At 39.5% G+C, this 19,259-nt stretch overlaps 1 protein-coding gene across 1 annotated transcript in view; it reads left to right on the top strand.

The window, feature by feature from the left end:
• Positions 1-14,380: 14,380 nt before the first annotated feature.
• LOC146589365 (adenylate cyclase type 2-like) overlaps positions 14,381-19,259 on the top strand; it is a gene marked incomplete at its 3' end in the record, with an annotated part of 166,108 nt that continues 161,229 nt past the window's right edge. The window contains exon 1 of the mRNA XM_085316348.1: positions 14,381-14,533. Within this exon, the coding sequence (XP_085172474.1) occupies positions 14,381-14,533 (153 nt within the window). The remainder of the gene's footprint in view (positions 14,534-19,259) is intronic.

Here is a 19,259-nt window from a genome sequence, read left to right as displayed (position 1 = left end):
ACCACATTTGTTTGTTTAGTTTTTARAAAAGGTGTCGAGATACATTAACTGAAAACACATTTTCCCAAGCTTCTCTAGTCATGAAACACCCTCTATATAGTAATATAATATCTGGTATGCTCTCAAATAGCTTGACAAGTTACTATTTTAGTCAATTTTTTTCTTTCAGTGCTTGCTGTCATAGGAAGAAGAGCTGTTTGAAAGAAAAGACGTGATGAAAAGAGTGAATCCAGGATGAGGTTCTTTAGACAAATGAATTTTCAACAAAGGGTAGACATTATTATTGTTTAATTGGCTAAAAARGATGGATTATGAATATTTAATCAACAAGACTCCAATATAAGCCAGAGGCTGAAATAGAGAAATAAAAGTTAAAATCAAACAGTATTTAACAATGGTGCATTAGCACAACAAAGCTATGATCAATATTGCATTGACTGTTACCAGTTATATCACCAATTAATTGCTTATTTAATGAACTATATCTTTACTAGTACTATTAATATTGTTTTTTTACAAGTTTATATTAACTGTAATTATATAATAGCTATGATTTTATAACTATATTACAACCATAATTTTATAATAACTAAAAGTGATGGTGTTATTAACATAAATTGATTTGTATCAAGTGCCAATAATATTTCATATATAGCCATTCTTACAAATATTTTTATTAATGGTCTGAAATGCCAATCTGCAAGATCACGATGGCCACGATGAAAGATGAATTGCCAATGACAGAATGTGATTCAAAGCAGCCTGAGCCAAAATGGCATGATAAACTAAAACCCTCAGAATATTTTCAGAAGAAACCAGAGTCAAATTATAAGGTACAAAAAGTAGCCACCTGCAGTTATTTTAAATGTTTCCAGCAAAGTGGCCACCAAGGGAAAATTGCTCAGTATTAGACAGTCAAGTAGTCAAGAAGTCCTCTGGAAAAATAAGAATTAGAGGGAGACATTGATAACTTAATGCAATCTTTTTTCTACATCTTCCACTGATATTTTGAAGTGAGAGCCAGGTTCTGAAAAGACTAATGTGAAACACAGGCTGCTTTTGCTTGAATAAAGGGACACCGGAACTAGAAAGACAGTAAAACATAAGAAAAGGCAGTAAGAAATGTGAAAAGTTTTATTATGTTGTAGATCAAGAAAAATAAAAGCTAGATCTATCTGTCTCAGAGCAGTTGTTTGTGCATTTGCAACACGTAATAGAAAAAGTCAGTCAATAGCAATGTTTATCAGATTCTGTTCCACATTTTGAAAAGAAAACTTGTCTCCTACGGGAGATGTAAGTTTTAGGCTGTGACAACAGTATTCTTTTTATTTGCTAGCACTTGATCTATGTATCATATACCTTCAAAAAAAGAGGCTGAAGTGAAGTCTGATGGTGAGGATGTTTCCTCCTGAGCCCTAGCTCAGGACCTTCATACCTGCAAAGGGGTCCCAGAACTGTCAGGGCTTGGAGAGAGGCAATAAGAAATCTCTTGGGAGTAATAAAGCAATGAGAAAAAGCATTTTGTGTATACAAAACTTCAAAGAACTTATTACATTAATGCTTTTTGCTACTAATAGTGAACTCAAGTCAGAAATGATGGTGATGTTCAACAAGACTTAAAAAATTGCTTTACTGCCTATGGAAACAGTAATGCTGGCACTGATGCATAGCTAAACTCAGTATTGTTACTAAACTGTAAGGAAGGTTCCTGGGTTTTATTATTCCTTCCAACTCATGCAACATGTTTTATGTAGGTTGAGTTTCAAAGGAGATTTACTGAGATATCATTTTAAGAAATGAGGTAATGGAAAAGAACATCAGAAAAGAAGCTCTTAAAAGGGGCTGTCAATAAGCCATTACTAATATAGCCTATTCCTTCCTCAGGATTTCAAATTCCAGTCAGAGACTTTTGCACATGTTAAATGATAATAAACAAGAAAAAATGGTATCACTTCTTATCTTTGAAGTTTTACTAAAAGTGGATGCTAACAATGGCTTTAGGTACTGAAATAGAGCTTTTTTTTTTTTTTTTTTTTTTTTTTTTTTNTCCCTCCTTGTGGCAGTGATAGTGGAAATCATATTTCAATAAATCAGAAATATGAGATAGCTCCAGGATTTGCTAAGATTATGTGAGGTTAAACATTTGTATATATGTATTGATGCGGCAGAGCCGCAATATGCAAAAAATTGTTATACACCACTGTGTTGCCAATTGCAAAGGCAGTTGCAGGTTTATAACTGTCTTTTATTGATGACCCACATTACATATCATTATATGAAAATGATGTCAGAAATTCTATCATTTGCAATCTAAGAGATTTGAAGTAAGAAGACTAGAAAAACCAAGATCCTTTACAGCCTTTTTTTAAGAAAGGAAATTACACAGGTTAATTGATAYCTTTCCTATGGGTGAGTGGATAAGACATTAACGGCTGAACTCAKCAGCAGCTCTGGTGGATTTGACTGTGATTTTTTATGTTAAAGTTTTTTGAGTTTCATCTTCTTTGTTTTGTTTTGTTTTGTCTTTTTTTTTTCTTTTTCCTCACTAGGGCATTCTTCRTAAAAGCTTTCATCTCTATTTTGTATTTCTAGTAATAAAACAGTTGAGGATCTTTATTGTGACCACAGTACCTTTATAGCAATAAAAAGGATCAGACTTTAAAATAACATCTTATTTACCAGAGAATGACCAATGTAGTTTATACCAGATGAGCTTCAACATGCCAAATCCTGTATTTCCTGTGAATTTAAAGGTATGCATCAACAAAGTTGCTCCCTGATAGGGTTTAAAAACAAAGTGATTTCTGTTTTTGCATTCAATTTGCAGCATTACGTGAATAATCAATTAGGTATTTTAAAGTAACAGATTTTTGAGAGGAGGAACATTTAATGGGAAATATCATTTAAAAAGAATTGAGCTTTAAAGTATCTGTGTTCTTCCAGGGGTCTGAGCTATCAAATAAATTGAAAAAGGTCTGTGAAGGTACTYGCCTCTGCTTTCTGATGTATGTGTGCCAGGAAGCAATTTTAGTAATGTTAACTGGAGATTGGCAGAATAAGTTGTTTTAGGGGTAGGCAACTTCTCAGCTGATTACCACACAGTGAGTCTAATGTGCATGTGCTGAAGTGGGTGTAGATTCTTGCTTGCACACAGTGTGGTCCTCTAGCTTTCTGGAAAACTCATATCTGAATGTCAAAACCGTAGGAATAGACCTGTTCTTTGTTCTTCAGTTATCTGCAAGCCACATTATAAAGTTGATGCAGATAGCACAAGACTTCCACTGTTACAAAATGTTGGTAGAAGCCTATAGGTTTGGAAAGCTTTTTCCAAGATAAAGGTTGAATATTGTTTTTTCGTAAGCTTATACCACTTCCCATTCTTATTCCTGTTTCATCCTCGCTTCATAACTTTCCTTGGAAATTGACAGCTTTAATGGACCTAATGAATCCATTTTACAGCTTCCCATATTTCACATTACCTGTGTTCATTGTAATCAATGTCAGCAGCAACAGCTTCCCATGGTTTCAGCATTTTTCTGCAAAATATTGGTAATATTTGAGAAACAGGCAGCTTATGTCCTCAAAGTTCTTTGTGAAAACTGTAGGTGTCTGAGTTTTTTAACTGTATGAGATCATCCAGATCCATTTGTTTATCGACCCTTTCTTCAGTCTTGAACACATCTTGAATGTATCTGTGGAAAGCTTAGGAAAGGGTGTGAATCTGTCCAAACCAGCAGAAGTAAATCCATGAAAATAGCTATTACTGTTAAATGCTAGACTAGCTTCAGTTCAATCTCCTCCTTTCACATAGGTTCCAGATAATGTGGTTTTCTATTTATATTCATGAAGAATGGGACATTACACTTCTGTATYTTCAGAGTAGTTTGGCAGATAAGGGAATGTATTCACTCTTCCTTATGACACTTGAGTTGTGTTCATTTCAAATTAGTTTTAAATGAAATAGAAAGCAATACAAGAACAAAAGCTTTTGGAAAGAAGAAATGGCACAGCTCATATTTCCTCTTCTGCTTCTTACAAGAAGTTTGCTAATTGCATAATGAAGTCCTTTAAGAATTAGACAATATTTCCTATATGCAGAAATCTTTATCCTGTAATACACGTGCTGATAAATGCTTTATTTAGAAATAGCAGAGTTTAAGAAAATTCTTTAATGTTTAAATTCTGGTCTGTGATAACTCAGCTGAATAACTGCATCCCCAAAATGCTGAGTAAATAAAACTGGAATGATTAGTTAACATTCCCCATATGTGGAACCTTAGGGTCTTGTACCAGAATGCTTGTATATKCACATTTCAGAGGAAACAAAATTCTCCTAAGTTTTATGTTGATGAAGTTCATTTACAGGGAAAAATGAAAAGGCATAAAATAGCTTTTTGGAAGTTTTACTATTCCGATCAAAATATTATATGGTGTTCTGCAAGTGTTCTGAGGCAGTGATTTTAGTGTATGTGACAGAGGAACAAGTTTTTTCTTTTCCCTCCTTCCCAGGAAATACACAACAGAAAAGAAAAATTAGCAAAATTTGTCAGTTTCTTGTAGACTTTGCAGAAGTTCCTGGACAGCCTCATTAACCTTTTCAGAATATAAATATATACTGTTCCTTTTTAATACTCACAGTTGTGAAACATGAAAGTCACAGATTATATATAAAAATAAATATTCTACCATCATATTGTTTCCCTTTGTGGTGAACTTCATTGGCAAAATTCCTTAATTTCTGTTTGACAGTGTTCTCATATTCCTACGACCTCTAAGTAAGAAAGAAAACAATAAATTAAAGAAACAAACTTCTGAAACTTACACGAAAGACAACTACTACTTTCTCCTCCATATCTGAACACTCCTCAAGGAGTAACTGGGCAAACAGAGTTGGAAATAATGTTGCATAGCAAACATCTTTGTTTTTTTCATGTGTGGCATTTTTAGATACTTGTAGAGGGGAAGAAGTGTGAGGGAAGGATGGCACTGCAGTAGGAAACTTTTTTTATGAAGTTAAAATTCATCAAGAGTGAGAGAATAAGGAAAGCTAGACTATCTTTCCCCTTTCATGAGCCCTTCTACAATTATGATTTGTAGCTTCAGCTGATGAGTGGCAAACTGACCTGTAAAAAACCTTTAAGGGAAAAGAAAGTTGTTTTGAATCTTAACAGGAACACCTGTTCAACCTTTTACTAATATTAAGAAAGTGGCTGAAACAGAAGTTGATGATTTCTAATGTGTATAAATACTCCTATGTTTTATGACAGTATTTAAAGAGATAGAAATGAAAAAGTGGTATTGTGCAAAAAAGCTATGAAGAGAGGAAAAGTTCAAACCTAGAAAGAGGTTCATTTTAGCAGTCTCTAATTCACTACTTCACAGCATGTAATGCAGTTATAAGACTGTGCCCAGTAAGAATAAAGGCTTTTGGTTTCTGATGCTCGGTAAGATGAACCTCCCTTAAGCTCTTTCTTTAACAACAGCTCAGTCTAGTATTTTGATATTTAATATCTGTAGCTTTCCTGCAGTTTTTCATTGACTTCAATTTATGTATCTGCTACAACTCTGCATATCATTGATAAAACAGAGATATTCCCCACTTTCTTATTTATTCCTATCTGCATAAAGCAATAGTTTCTCTAAAATTGTGGAAAGTATAGGCTATATGTTATGAGGTTTTTTTACTGTAGGGCATGTATAGATTATCTGTTCTTACTTCGTTCCCAGCTATGTGGACCTAATAATAAGCACATCTTCATGGCTCACATATATCTTTGTCTCTCACTGTCCTAAATTAAATCTCTTCCAAACCCATTAAAACAACCTCCTCCTTCTGCTGCATATGATTTACAGTCATTTATTTGCTATGTTTGTGCAGTATTATCTCATCCATATAGTTAAACAAACCCTAGAGTTATTCATAACTGCTGGAGCACTGTGATTTTGTCATCATAGTTGGAAGCATCTCAAGTAACAGGTGAAGAAAAGAGAGGGAAAACAAAAGGAAACTGCTTACATTGATATTAAAYTATGAGCAGTTAACAAACTGTTAGCTTTTCTACCTTTCACACATCAGGGATTTCCAGTCTGTTTTACTCTCTGCTAGGTAGAAATTCTCCCTAATGGGTAAAAATTTTTTTTTCTTTCTTTTTTTTTTTTTTTGGCCAACATTTGTTCTCATATAGCATCACGCAGACGGATTGAACCTTTATGAAACTAGTTTTTCTTCCTTATGCAAGAGAGAGCTTAGCAATCTTATGTTAATTATTTTCAGAACTGACTTCTGTATTTTCTGCAAGTGCTGAGGGGCAGGAACAGGGAGTCAAAGGAAGGAGAATGAAACTGCAGCAAGATATACAACTGCGCTCTCACACCCAAGCTTATTCAAGATCTATCTCCAAGTTAAAAAAACAGTCTTGGTAAAAATATCTAATCAAGACACTTCTGTGTAGTCCACTACCTGTAGCTAACTACAATTAGGATCATAAGTAATTAACTTTTTTTATTATTATTATTTGTTTCCTATCTGTTCAGGAATAGAAGAAGCTGCAGATGGCAAAACTCCCCTGAAACACAAATCCTAGTTCTTATCTGTCCCTATTGATATTGCTGAGTTATGACCATATACTCTTAGTTTATTTTTCTAGTTAAATGAAGTAGATCAAATCAAGTCAATTTTTCTAATTGTTATTCATTTTCTTTTACCTTATCAAACTTTTACAGTGGGCATTGATTACAAAAGAGTTCAATGATGGTATAATCTTAGTTCTAATCTCTGTTGCTTTTCAAGCCTAACCTATTTATTTGCTGTAAATTTAATTCTTTACTGGCTTAAAGTTCTTTTGTGAAGATAGACACTCCATTATTTTAAGACTTTTTTTWAAAAAAAAAATCATGTTCCTGCATGATACTTTTATTAAGTTATTTAATACTTTTATTATTCAAGGTATTTCTTAAGCCTTTCTTATTTCATTACTTATACTTCCCAATACTTTTTGATTCAGCAGGCACTCTGCTGCTGTGAAGCCATTTCTCTTACTCAGCTCTCCTTGACTGCATTTAATATATCATTTATTATACAGCATTGCTCTTCTATTAGATATTCTGGTGATAGCTTTTATCTTACTGTGCTTAAATTAACCTCTCCCATCCAAGACAACAGGTTAGCAGAGAAGATTGTCTCTGGGAGGCAGTCTGACCCTGCAGCTTTTTCATAAGCAGAAGACTGGTGGGGAGGGGAGGAGGAACATTGTTTGTCATTTTTGTTGTTGTTATTAGCACTTAAAACTATTTGCTCAGTTCAGCTTAACAGCTGTCCCCAAGACTTGCCATTGCAGATCATATGCACAGCAGCACTTCCTCCATTTGATAAAGAAGAATGGCTTTTAGAGCACACCTTACAATGCAGCAGCTGGAATTGTTTATAGCTTAGCTTCAGAACTAAAAGTATTCTTGGGTTTTATACTAAATTGCTCATAGAAATGTGCGTATATTTACAATGTATGCTATGTAATAAAATTTTATGGATTTTAGGAAAATGGCCTAAGAATTTAAATACAGCTAGGGTAGTTGCATTGAGAGCTTCAGTAAGCTGAGGAGAACCTAATTTCAACACTGGTAGATTCATTTTAGAAGCTTACTTCCTTCCATGTGTTTATCTATTTATGGTCAAGTTTTACAGTCTTGCAATCTGGCTCTTCTACAGCAGTATTGCACAGAATTCTAGCTGATCTCAACCATATGTTTGAGAATCAGTCATTTTTAGCAAAAGAAGAACATCTTTATACAGAAACTGTAAGATGCAGAAGATCTCATTCTGTACCAATGATTTCAGACTTCAGTGTTTTATTTTACTTTACTTGCATTACTAGCTGGAGAAAAGCTTCAGTTTTGAGGCTACAAATTTATGAATTTGCATCCAATATTCATTTGGTCATTGGTGTGTCTCCTTTGCTCAAGCGTTTAGTGGGAATAGAGTCTGTGCATGTGAGTTCCCAGGATAAGGAAACAGAATATAATTTATTTCTGACAGATATTCAAAATAATTTTACTATAACTTTCAATGTGATTATTTCATGACTAATCAGGTAAGATAGTTAATATTCTTATACAGTTACTCTTACAACACTTTCTTTCTTCCTGTTCACTTTTCATTTGTTGCAAAATCTATCCTTATAAAAGCATCCCTTTTGCTATGAGGAGAAGTTTTGCAGGAGAAATGAATGATTATGAAACATAGGCTGACTTCTGAATGCCAGAAGTTTTGCTTGCATTAGGTTTGCACATTCTAAATTATTGTTTTCAAAAGCCTGAGGCTATTTTATAAAACCTACAAAATAATAAAGTCCAGCACTTGTAGAGTTATCAAGTGTAGAAGAAAGACTGCTTTCCCCTTCCACCTGAATTTTGCCTCAGTGAATTTGACCTCCATCTTAGATGACGTATGATAATTACCATGTAAAGTATGAAGCTTATTCTGTTCTTGATCCCGGAGAATATCATTGTTAAAGCTTACAGTTATTAATATAGGTTCTTGAAACTTCCTGCCACTCCTGTTTAAGTGAAAAAATAAGACCTTAAGGTGAAGTTTGAAAGAGAATATACACATGTCCCTCTGTGTGTATTTCCACACAAAGTGGAAGGAAACTTTAGAACCTCAATTAAATGATTTTAAATATCAAATTAAAACTAGTCATTAGCATCTCTTGTGGAAAAATTCACCTTTAATGAAAGATTATTCTTGATGCCTTGTCTTTATGTAATAATGCTTCAAAACAATTCAAACAGTAGCTTCTGACATACATACTTGTTCAAACACTTGATGCCTCAAATTTCTGGGAAATCCTTAGGAAGTAATTTTGAAGGATTCATGTAGAAAAATGTAATTAAAATATTATTTTTGTTAATTGAAACATCTTTTATTTACTCTGTGGTAGAATTGTTCTGAGACTTAGAATTCTTGGTTTCCTCCATGTAGAGAATCATTGGAAGGGTCCTCATCTATACCATTACAAAGTTAAAGTACTCTTTACTTGTACTTCTGTCATTCCTGACAGATGTCTATCTATCCTCATCCAAAAGACCTCTAGCAATGAAGAATTCACACCCACTCTATCCCACTCTTCTGCTGTTCTTAGCAGTTGAAATCTTGTCTGAATATCTAATCAGAATCTCCTTTGCAGAAGTCCACTACCTTTTGTCCTGTTTGTACAGATGAAAAGCAACAGGTTTGGCCTACATTGACTTCAGTGGACCTTTTGAAAGGGAAAGGATACAAGATGACTTTGAGATATATGTGAAAAAAGATGAAATTCAGCAGAAGTCAGTGAAAAATATTAAACATAGGAAGGAATAATAAACTGCATAAAGATAGGATGGGGTGAGTAGAAATGCCTTTCTAGMAGTTATGCAGAAAAGTATATGGGAGGATACAGTGGATGATGAGATGACTGACACAACAAAGTCATGATACTGTGAAAAGAGATAAACATCACTCTGGGATGTATAAATAGACATATTAAGTAATTCTGCTATGCAGTTCAAAGTAAGGTAAGGCTACAGTACTGTGCCTATTAAGAAAGACACATTTTCAAGAAAGATATAAAGCAATTAATGGAAACTGAGTAGAAAAAAATGAAAATAAGATCAAGCATAGAAAATATGAGCTGAAAAAAGTTGAAAAATCTGAATTTCTTAGCTTAAAGAAAAGAACGTCAGGGAGGACGTCTTAAAATAAGTGAAATAGTGTTGGAAGAAAAAAGAATATGTGATTATTTTGAAGAGTTTGTAGTTGTTCTCTTAGCTTCTTCTAGCAGGTCTTGAATTAAACTGCAACCATGAAAGGATTTTTCAGGAGCTGGTCACATCAGGAGAGTCAAGTCACAGTTTGAGGTTACCTTGACATCCTTAACATGTACATTGATCTACTTAGAGGGTATCCTCAGAGTCAGCAAGTTTTGGCAAGTTCATCTTCTTTTGAGTGCCCCAAAACTCACTCCCCAGGTGTACCCTGATATTTCCAGTGGTCTCCCCTGAACTCTAAACAGGGATTCTTAAATATGTTGGTATTAAAAGCACTGAGTTGTTGATTGGCCCATAGTGGTATGCATTAGTTCGTCGCTGTTTGGTTTACTGTGTGAATAACTTCTTACTCACAGAGTCCAAGACCCTGGCTTTGCCAGGCTAAACACCTTTTAGCCAGTTAGGACCAGAGAGAGCCAATAAGACAAAAGTTCATCAGGCTCAACACAAAAAAGTGAAGTGCATTTGCACTTTTACCCTGTTACAACTAAAAATTGTGCATCAGGAGCACATATTAGTCAATTCAACATTAGAAGTAACTACAGAAATGAATTAAGACAAAGAAAATTTACTTTGGAATGAATACATTGACAAATTCTTTGAGAAATTCAATAAATTCTAACTATGATGAGGCTTACTATTACCTATATTCCATGTTCTCAATGTAACGGGATGTATGTGAGACCTCAGTATTAGTTACATTTACTTGTTCTTTATATTCTCCCATTGTTTCTAGGATAGTTGCAACCGAAATACAGAAAAAAAAATAGTTTTGTAGAAGAAACAGGGAAGAATGTATTAAGGATGAACTGCATGAATAAATTTTCATACTGAACTGAACAGCTAACTACAAGATTTACTAATCAAAGATAAAAATAGTAATAATCAATTGCCCATGATGACCCTTTTCCATTTTAAAATAATGACATAATTCCAGTTTCAGACTGCAACTTCTCCAACAGTAAGGTTTGTCTCCCTTAGATACATCCCACATGGGCAAAGTGCTGAAAAAGGATATTAAAAGGATCAGAGATTTGAAAGAAATCTTCAAAAATAGCATGACAACGGGTCAAAGAGTCATCCTATTCATCCTCAGGTGCATGCTTAACATCATTTCCATGTATAATACTGTTAAATTCTGTGGACTTGCTCATATGAGTAAATAAAAGGCAAACTTAACATCCACAAATCCATGGGCCCTGACGGGATACATCCACGGGTATTGAGGGAGCTGGCAGATGTTGTTGCCAGGCTGCTCTCCATCATCTTTGAAAGGTCCTGGAGAACTGGAGAGGCGCCTGAGGACTGGAAGAAAGCCAATGCCACTCCAGTCTTCAAGAAGGGCAAGAAGGAGGACCCAGGCAAGTATAGGCCAGTCARCCTCACCTCCATCCCTGGAAAGGTGATGGAACAGCTCCTCCTGGATGGCATCTCCAGGCATATGGAGGAAAAGAAGGTGATCAGGAGTAGCCAGCATGGATTCACCAAGGGGAAATCCTGCTTAACCAACCTGATAGCATTCTCTGATGGAGTGACTGGCTGGGTAGATGAGGGGAGAGCAGTGGACATTGTGTACCTTGACTTCAGCAAGGCTTTTGACACTGTCTCCCATAACATCCTCATAGGTAAGGTCAGGAAGTGTGGGTTAGACATGCAGACAGTGAGGTGGATTGAGAACTGGCTGAAAGGCAGAGCTCAGAGGGTTGTCATCAGTGGTGTGGAGTCTAGTGGAGGCTTGTAGCAACTGGAGTTCCCCAGGGCTCAGTACTGGGTCCCATCCTGTTCAGCTTATTCATCCGTGACCTGGAAGAAGGCACAGAGTGCCTCCTCAGCAAGTTTGCTGGTGATCCCAAGCTGGGAGGAGAGGCTGATACAGCAGAGGGCTGTGCTGCCATTCAGAGAGTCCTGGACAGGCTGGAGAGTTGGGTGAAGAGGGACTTCATGAGGTTCAACAAGGGCAAGTGCAGAGTCCTGCACCTAGGAAGAATAACTCCATGCACCACTACAGGCTGGGGACTGACATGCTAGAGAGCAGCTCAGCAGAGAAGGGCCTGGGAGTGCTGGTGGATGACAAACTGACCATGATCCAGCAATGTGCCCTTGTGGTCATGAAGGCCAATGGTCTCCTGGGGTGCATTAGAAATACTGTTGCCAGCAGGTCAAGGGAGGTGATCCTGCCACTCTGTTCAGCCCTGGGGAGGCCTCATCTCAAGTACTGTGTTCAGTTTTGGGCATTAGTAGGAAGAGAGATCTGGGCTGAACAGTCCTTGAAGTCAATGTTGCCTTGACTTTCCTCCTGCAAGTTACTGCTTGCCTAAGCCCCTAGAGCTCAACAAGGCATCTGAAACTCCAAATGAGAATCAAAATTCCATACCTGCTCAGCTCAAAATACCCATACTCCACAAGGCCTTCTCTTGCCAAAAAGCTTCCAACAAGCAAATACTGAGTAAACAACAAGCATCTGCCAACATTACATCCGCCCAAAATAAACACTGCCGCAAACCAAAACTCTCAATAGCAAAACCAAAAGAGAAGCAAGGAAAGACAGGGGAAAACATGTTCGGGGATGAATTTAGCAGTAAGCAAAAAACTCATAGGCATGCAAGAATCAAAGGGTCCTGGGCAGCCTGCTTTAGGTGACCGTGCTTGGTCAGGCCGGTTGGGCTAGACCATGTCCAGAGGTCCCTGCCAACCTCAACCATGCTGTGATTCAGTGATCCTTTCACAGCCACGTTCATGGTGCCTTCCCACCTCAACGAAGCAGACAGCAAGTGCTCTCACAGGGATTCCTCAAGCCATCTCTTGCCTCTCGCTTTTTCTCCCCCTCCTCCCTGATGCACGAGCTGCGGAAACTCAAGGCCGCAACCTCGGCGGACAGAGCCCAGCACGCTGCCAGCAGCCCTGGCTCACACCACCAGGGCAGCCCTGCCAGCCSTGCCAGCCAAGGCACAGCCTCACCTCCGAGCGCTCCCCATGCCACCCACRCACAGCACTGCACTCTCTGGCCACCTCCTCCTGCGCCCAGCACCGGGACACTGGAACCGCCACCCAGCCCTTGCACAGCCCATCCCCACAGCACCCCTGTGACACTCTGCACCTGCGACCCTCGCTTCATAGACGGTTGCCAGCCAACACGCGCCTGGGCAATGGGGACACGCCGTGGACAGGGCGGGACAGGGCAGCCACCAGGACACCCCCAGAGACCCCAAACACACCAAGGCCAAGTCTCCAGACCCTCCGTTCCCTTCTGTGCCCTCAGGGCCTTGACACAGGCACTTCCTCTGAACTTCCTTTGCACCTACAAGACAAGGCTACAGGGAGACCTGCTGCACCCCTTCTGGGAAATCGGCACGCTCAGATGCCTCCCTGCAGTGCCTGTACTCAAATGCAGGCAGCACGGGGAAGCAGAACAGCAGGATTTGGAGATCCGCGTGTCGTCGTAGGGCCGTGAGCTCACTGTGATGATGGAGACGTGGAGCGATAGCTGCCTGGCTGGAATGCTGCCATGGGTGGCTATAGGCTCTCCAGGAAGCACAGGCGAGGAGGGGGAGTTGCCCTCTGTGTGCGAGAGCAGCTGGGACGCATGGAGCTCTGCCTAGGGGTGGGCAATGGGCTGGCTGGGAGCTTAGGGGTAAGGACTAAGGGGCGGGCTAACCGGGGTGACACGGTGGTGGGCATTTGCTACAGGAGGAAGAAGGAGATGATGCCTTCCACAGACAGCTCGGAGGAGGCTCGTGTTTGCAGGCCCTGGTTCTCAGGGGGGCTTTAACCACCCCGATACCTGCTGGAGGGACAACAGAGCAAGGCACAAGCAATCCAGGAGGCTCCTGGAGAGCATTGATGACAACTTCCTGAGATAGGTGATAGAGAAGCCAACAAGGAGAGGTGCTCTGCTGGACCTCATGCTTACGAAGAAGGAAGGGCTGCTTGGGGGTGTTGTTAAGGCTGGGAGTAAGCTTGGCTGCAGTCACCATGAGCTGATGGAGCCCAGGATCCTGCGAGGAGGCAGCAAGGCAAAAAGCAGGGTCACACCCCTGGACTTCAGGAGGGCAAACTTGGGCCTCCTTGGGGACCTGCTTGGAAGAATCCCATTGGACAAGGCCCCAGAAGGAAGAGGGGTCCAAGAAAGCTGGTGCATAGTCAAGGATCACCTCCTCCAAGCTCAAGAGCAGTGCACCCCGGTGAGCAAGAAGTTAAGCCAAGAGGGGCAGGAGACCTGCATGGGTCAGCAAGGAGCTCCCGGCAAAACTCAAAGGGAAGAAGGAAGCGTAGAGAAGAAGGCGGAAGCAGGGACAAGGCACCTGGGAGGACTACAGGGACGACATCCGAGGATGCAGGGAGTGGCTGAGGAAGGCCAAGGCCCATTTGGAGCTTAACCGGGCGAGGCCTGTCAAGGACAAGAAGAAATGCCACTTTAAATACATCGGTAGCAAAAGGAGAACGAGRAGAAATGTGGGCCCGCTGCTGAAGGGGGCGGGCAGGGGCCCTGGTGACAAAAGATGGAGAAAGGAAGACGTTCCCTTTGGGGGGGGAGGATCGGCTTAGGGGTCGCTTAAGCAAACCGGACACGCGCAGGTCCATGGGCCCTGACAGCTTGCGCCAACGCGTGCTGAGGGAGCTGGCCAATGCCATCTCAAGGCCGCTCTCGATCGTCTTTGGAAGGTCACGGCAATCAGGAGAGGTGCCTGAGGACTGGAGGACAGGCCATGTCGCTCCAGTCTCTTTAGAAAGGGCAAGAAGGAGGAGCCTGGGAACTACAGGCCAGTCAGCCTCCTCGCCATCCCTGGAAAGGTGATGGAGCAGCTCACCCTGCACATCATCTCCAAGCAGGTGAAGGAAAAGAAGGCGATCAAGAGCAGTCATCGTGGATTCACAGAGGGGAAGTCATGCTCCACCCRCCTGAGCGCCTTCTCAGGTGGAACGACTGGCTGGGCAGATGAGAGGAGAGCAGTGGATGCCGCCTCCCTTGACTTCAGCAAGGCTCCACGCCATCCTCAGAGGCAAGCTGAGGAAGCGCGGGCTAGAGGAGCAGACAGCGAGGCGGGTTGAGAACTGGCGGCAAGGGCGAGCTCAGAGGGTTGCGATGAGTGGCTCAAAGTCAAGCTGGAAGCCTGCAGCTAGCGGTGTCCCCCAGGGCACAAGCCTGGGCCCGATCCTGCTCAACTTATTCCMMAGTGSCCTGGAGGAAGGCACGGAGTGCCTCCTCAGTGCAAGTTTGCTGACGATCCAAAGCTGGCAGGAGTGGCTGATACAGCAGAGGGCTGTGCTGCCGTTCAGAGGGACCTCGAGAGGCTGTAGAAGTGGGCGGAGAGGAACCTCGTGGAGCTGAACACAGGCAAGCGCAGACTCCGGCACCTGGGCTGGAACAGCAGGCTACACCAGCACCGGCTGAGCGCTGACCTGCGGGAAAGCAGCTGTGCAGAGAAGGGCCTGGGAGTGCTGGTGGCCAACACACTGGCCACGAGCCGGCAGTGTGCCCTTGTGGCCAAGAAGGCCAAGAACATCCGGGGTTGCATTAGGAAGAGCACTGCCAGCAGGTGGAGGGAGGTGATCTTTGCCCTCTCCTCAGGCCTGGCAGGGCCACGTCCGGAGCGCTGCGTCCAGATCTGGGCTCCCCAGTGCGAGAGAGGCATAGAGCTCCTGGAGCAAGTCCAGCAAAGGGCTACCAACATGAGGAAGGGACTGGAGCATCTTTCAGTCTTACCKGTCTACATCTTGTTTTTTCTTATTATTAAACAGCAAGCCATTCATATATTGTGTCTTTCTCATTTCTTCTGGGGGAGTAAAAACTTGAAGCATAAGAAAGTCTCCTATTAAAAATATTTATTTTGAAATTCTAGTTTTTAACTATTCCTTTTCTTTATGCTTATCTCCAACTTTTCTTATGCCTGGTGTGTTTTGTGGCCCACACAATTCGTCAAATCAAATACATTTTCAAAAATATATTCCCTTTATATTGGTTTGTTACGCTGAATTAGATATTCCCCGTTGCTTTATAGTCTTTTGTTGTTTTTTTGGTATATAGAGCCAAATTACATTTTAAATTTAGATACCAGAGGCATACCTTAAGCTTTCAGCATTTGCTCTTGAATTTTCAGCACTTGAGTTTTTATCTTTCTGGCTACATTAGTGACGTTGTCTTACTTATAATAACTGTAAGACACATGATAATCATGTTTGCTGTTTAAGCAAAGTGAAGCAATATTTTCAGTAGTAAAAGAAAGTAAAGAGATTATTTATATACAAGAGGAAGATGAAATGGCTACCTTTGGCAAAATGGTAATTAATGTTTTATATTAGGAATGACTATATTATCAAGGAGAATATATTTACCCAAAAGGGATTTGAATCGGGATAAATATTAATTCTGAACTAAATCCTCTGGTTTCAATTCTTATGTATCCTGGAAAACCAAAATAGGATTTTTTCTTCCCAGGCTGAAGACTGCTTTATTCTTCATTTAGGTTCATGTAAAACCAGAATTCTGTGACAACATTCAAAGGGTTTGAAGACCTTCAAACTCAGTCATCCTTGTTGCAGTTTCTTCCTTCCCATCCCTGATTTCCTCAGGCAATAAGAAGGCCCACTGTTCAAATTAACAGAAACAAAATCCTTTGTTTCTACCACTAGTATCATGTCATATACTAAGTATACGTTTATCCACTCTTACAGCTTCTCTGCTGCTAATCCTTTAGCTTAGTCTGCAACACCAGACAAGATGCAATGTTAATCAGAACAAATTCTTCAGCAATTACAGAGATCCCAAGTTCCACTTAGGAGTTCCTCAAGCTAATAGGCATTTACTGCATTTACTGTTTTGGTGCTATCTGAATGACATAGTATAATTAATGTTACCAGTATGCTAGGGGATGGTGGGGGGTAGTTCAAATCCACTATGATCTGTCATGGTTAACTTTTTTTCAAATTAATGACATTCTTTAAAGCTACAGATACTTTTCTCCAAATATGTCCTTATCTGAGAGGAAGGGCTGAGAGTGTCCAAGTTGTATCAAGGATCTGACACTGATTATCCCTGCAAGAGTGAGTATATTGTTCATCCTGTTTCTTCTTTTTTCCATCTGCAAAATGATGATGACACTCTTTCTCCCAGAAATTTCCTGTAAATCACTGTTAATCTCTGTAAATAATTCTGACTTAAAAAGAGAGGAATATATTCAGTTACCACTGAATAACATGACATTGGTATTCCACAAATGAAATGTTCTTTTTCTGTGCTTCTCTTTTGAACCAGATTTCCACCTGCTGGAAAACTCTGAAATTATGCCCTTGCCTTTGGGAATTCCAGATTTTTTGATTGGGAGCAAATGGCTGTTGTCACTAATAGCTTGTTCTCCAATAGTCACCAAAATGACTTTATGCATCATCTGCCCATGTAAAATGTTCCATAATTTTGTAGGAATTTAAATGAGCGTAGTTGTTAGTCACGGAACATTCCAAAGGTTTGTAAATTTTGTAAATCAATTTTCTCAATCAAGATATCGAAGTTACTGAACTCATTTAAGTTCTTCATACAGAAGGCTTTTTACCTGCTAGAAATCCATATGGCTGAGAGAAAACACAAAGCCATATTAGAACCATTTTTCTCTCAATCTGGTATGTTCTATGAACCACATCCCCTGGAATGCTGAGCATCTCCTACAGAAATAGCCTATATCAAGATGTTTATGCTCTGCCCCTTTGAGGACTGCAAGACTTTTTTCATTGGGAGCTATTGGTATCTAGATGATAGCCTCAGGRACTGACTAACAACACTAATTTAAAAAGAAGGTCGTTGTTATGTTTTCTAGTGTTAACTGTGTAACATAGATTGTTTTGCCTTTAACAATATTTTTTTCATACAGTACCCTTTCTATTTGCTCTTCCATACTTCCACTTAAAAGTTGCTGCTATAAGACTGAAATTTTCTGTGCTTTTTCATTATTGTTATGAATGTGTCTTTAGAGAAGAAAGATTGTTCTTCACAGTATATTGCAGCTGTATTTATGTCATTTTAATATACAAATCAGAGGGGAGGAGGATGGAAGGTATATTTGATCTAAACTTTTTTTGGACAACACAGCTGCTTCTTAGACAGGAAGAAGTCATCTGGTTAGCCTTGCAGTCAGATCTTTTCCAGCTTCTGGATTGATTCAGCCTTACTGAATATTTGTTTTTGATTCAACAGCAAATGTGTTGATAATTGTCTGGCAAAAGAACAAGAGTGAAAGGGAATGGTTTGGTAAGTCTTTCTGGAATGATGTATACATAGTGTTGTATTTAATTACTGTTGAAGCAATGAAACTGTATCCCTTGATGTGTTTGGTAAAAAAAAAAAAAAAAAAAAAAAACGTTTTCTATGACCAGTCTTAACGACTGTCCTTTAAGATTAATGAAACACACCAGAAACTCAGACTATAAAGGAGGAACATTGCAATATATGCAGATTGTTCCTGACTCAAATTAGAGAACTCTAAATCAGGTTGAGAGGAATAGTCTGTGTACCTTGTTACTCCAAAGAGGCTTTGAGAGAATCATCATAAATATCCTCCTAAGTGAGATTAGATGTCCAGCTGTCCTGGCAACTTGTCTCCAACAGTGACCAATACTAGATGCTTAGTATTAAGCACAAAATTTCATAACAGACAACCAATAAAACACACCTTATTTAAGGAGCCAAGAATTGAAATTTATTGCTAGCTTAATGCTGTAGCAGTCTAATCGAAATATATCAACCATTTATTGTTAGTGCATTTATAACAGTGATACCACTTACAGTCCAAATCTCTTAATTCTATCAAAGATCATTAATAATACAATAAAATAAATCAATGCAGTATCTGCCCTTTTGAACTCTCACCTTTCCAAGGGGCTATGTTGTTTGTTTTGAATGTACCATCTGACTCATTTAAACCAAGGCAAGCTAATAGATAAATCCTTATCTATTCACCTTTATGCTGCTTATTATTTTATAAAATACTTACATGCCTGATCTATGAAATTAGCTACCAAATTCTCATATGGATAAATGGAGACTTTTTTGGAGAAGGCTTTATTATAAAAAACAACTTATATATGAGAAGCTAAAGCTATGAACCAATGCTTATTTGCTTCTTCCTGTCTTTGTAGTTGCTCTGTGTGTCTGACTTTTTACATCTTGCTCTGTTCCTTTTTGGCAAGAACACGTTTCTGTATTATCCTTCCATTTTCTTGCTGGTTGACAAAGTTTACTTTACAAGGTATACACATCACACAACATATACTTACTCTACATAGGTATACCTTTCCAGAAGATATGCATCTAATCTGGTTTCCTTCTATCCTCTAAAGTTGTTGGTGATTTTACTGCATACACCATAGTCAGTTGTTCACAGACTATAAATGATCTTTCTATGCATCTCTTTCCTTCAGCTGTCCCCAAAATTCATCTCAAAAATATTTTCTAATGCTTTCTAGATTCA

The sequence above is a fragment of the Rhea americana genome, unplaced genomic scaffold (assembly GCF_003343005.1).
Source record: "Rhea americana isolate MKP2758 unplaced genomic scaffold, rheAme1 scaffold_463, whole genome shotgun sequence".
Taxonomy (NCBI): domain Eukaryota; kingdom Metazoa; phylum Chordata; class Aves; order Rheiformes; family Rheidae; genus Rhea; species Rhea americana.
The sequence above is the reverse complement of the archived record's forward strand: the minus strand, read 5'-3'. Positions and strand labels throughout refer to the sequence as shown.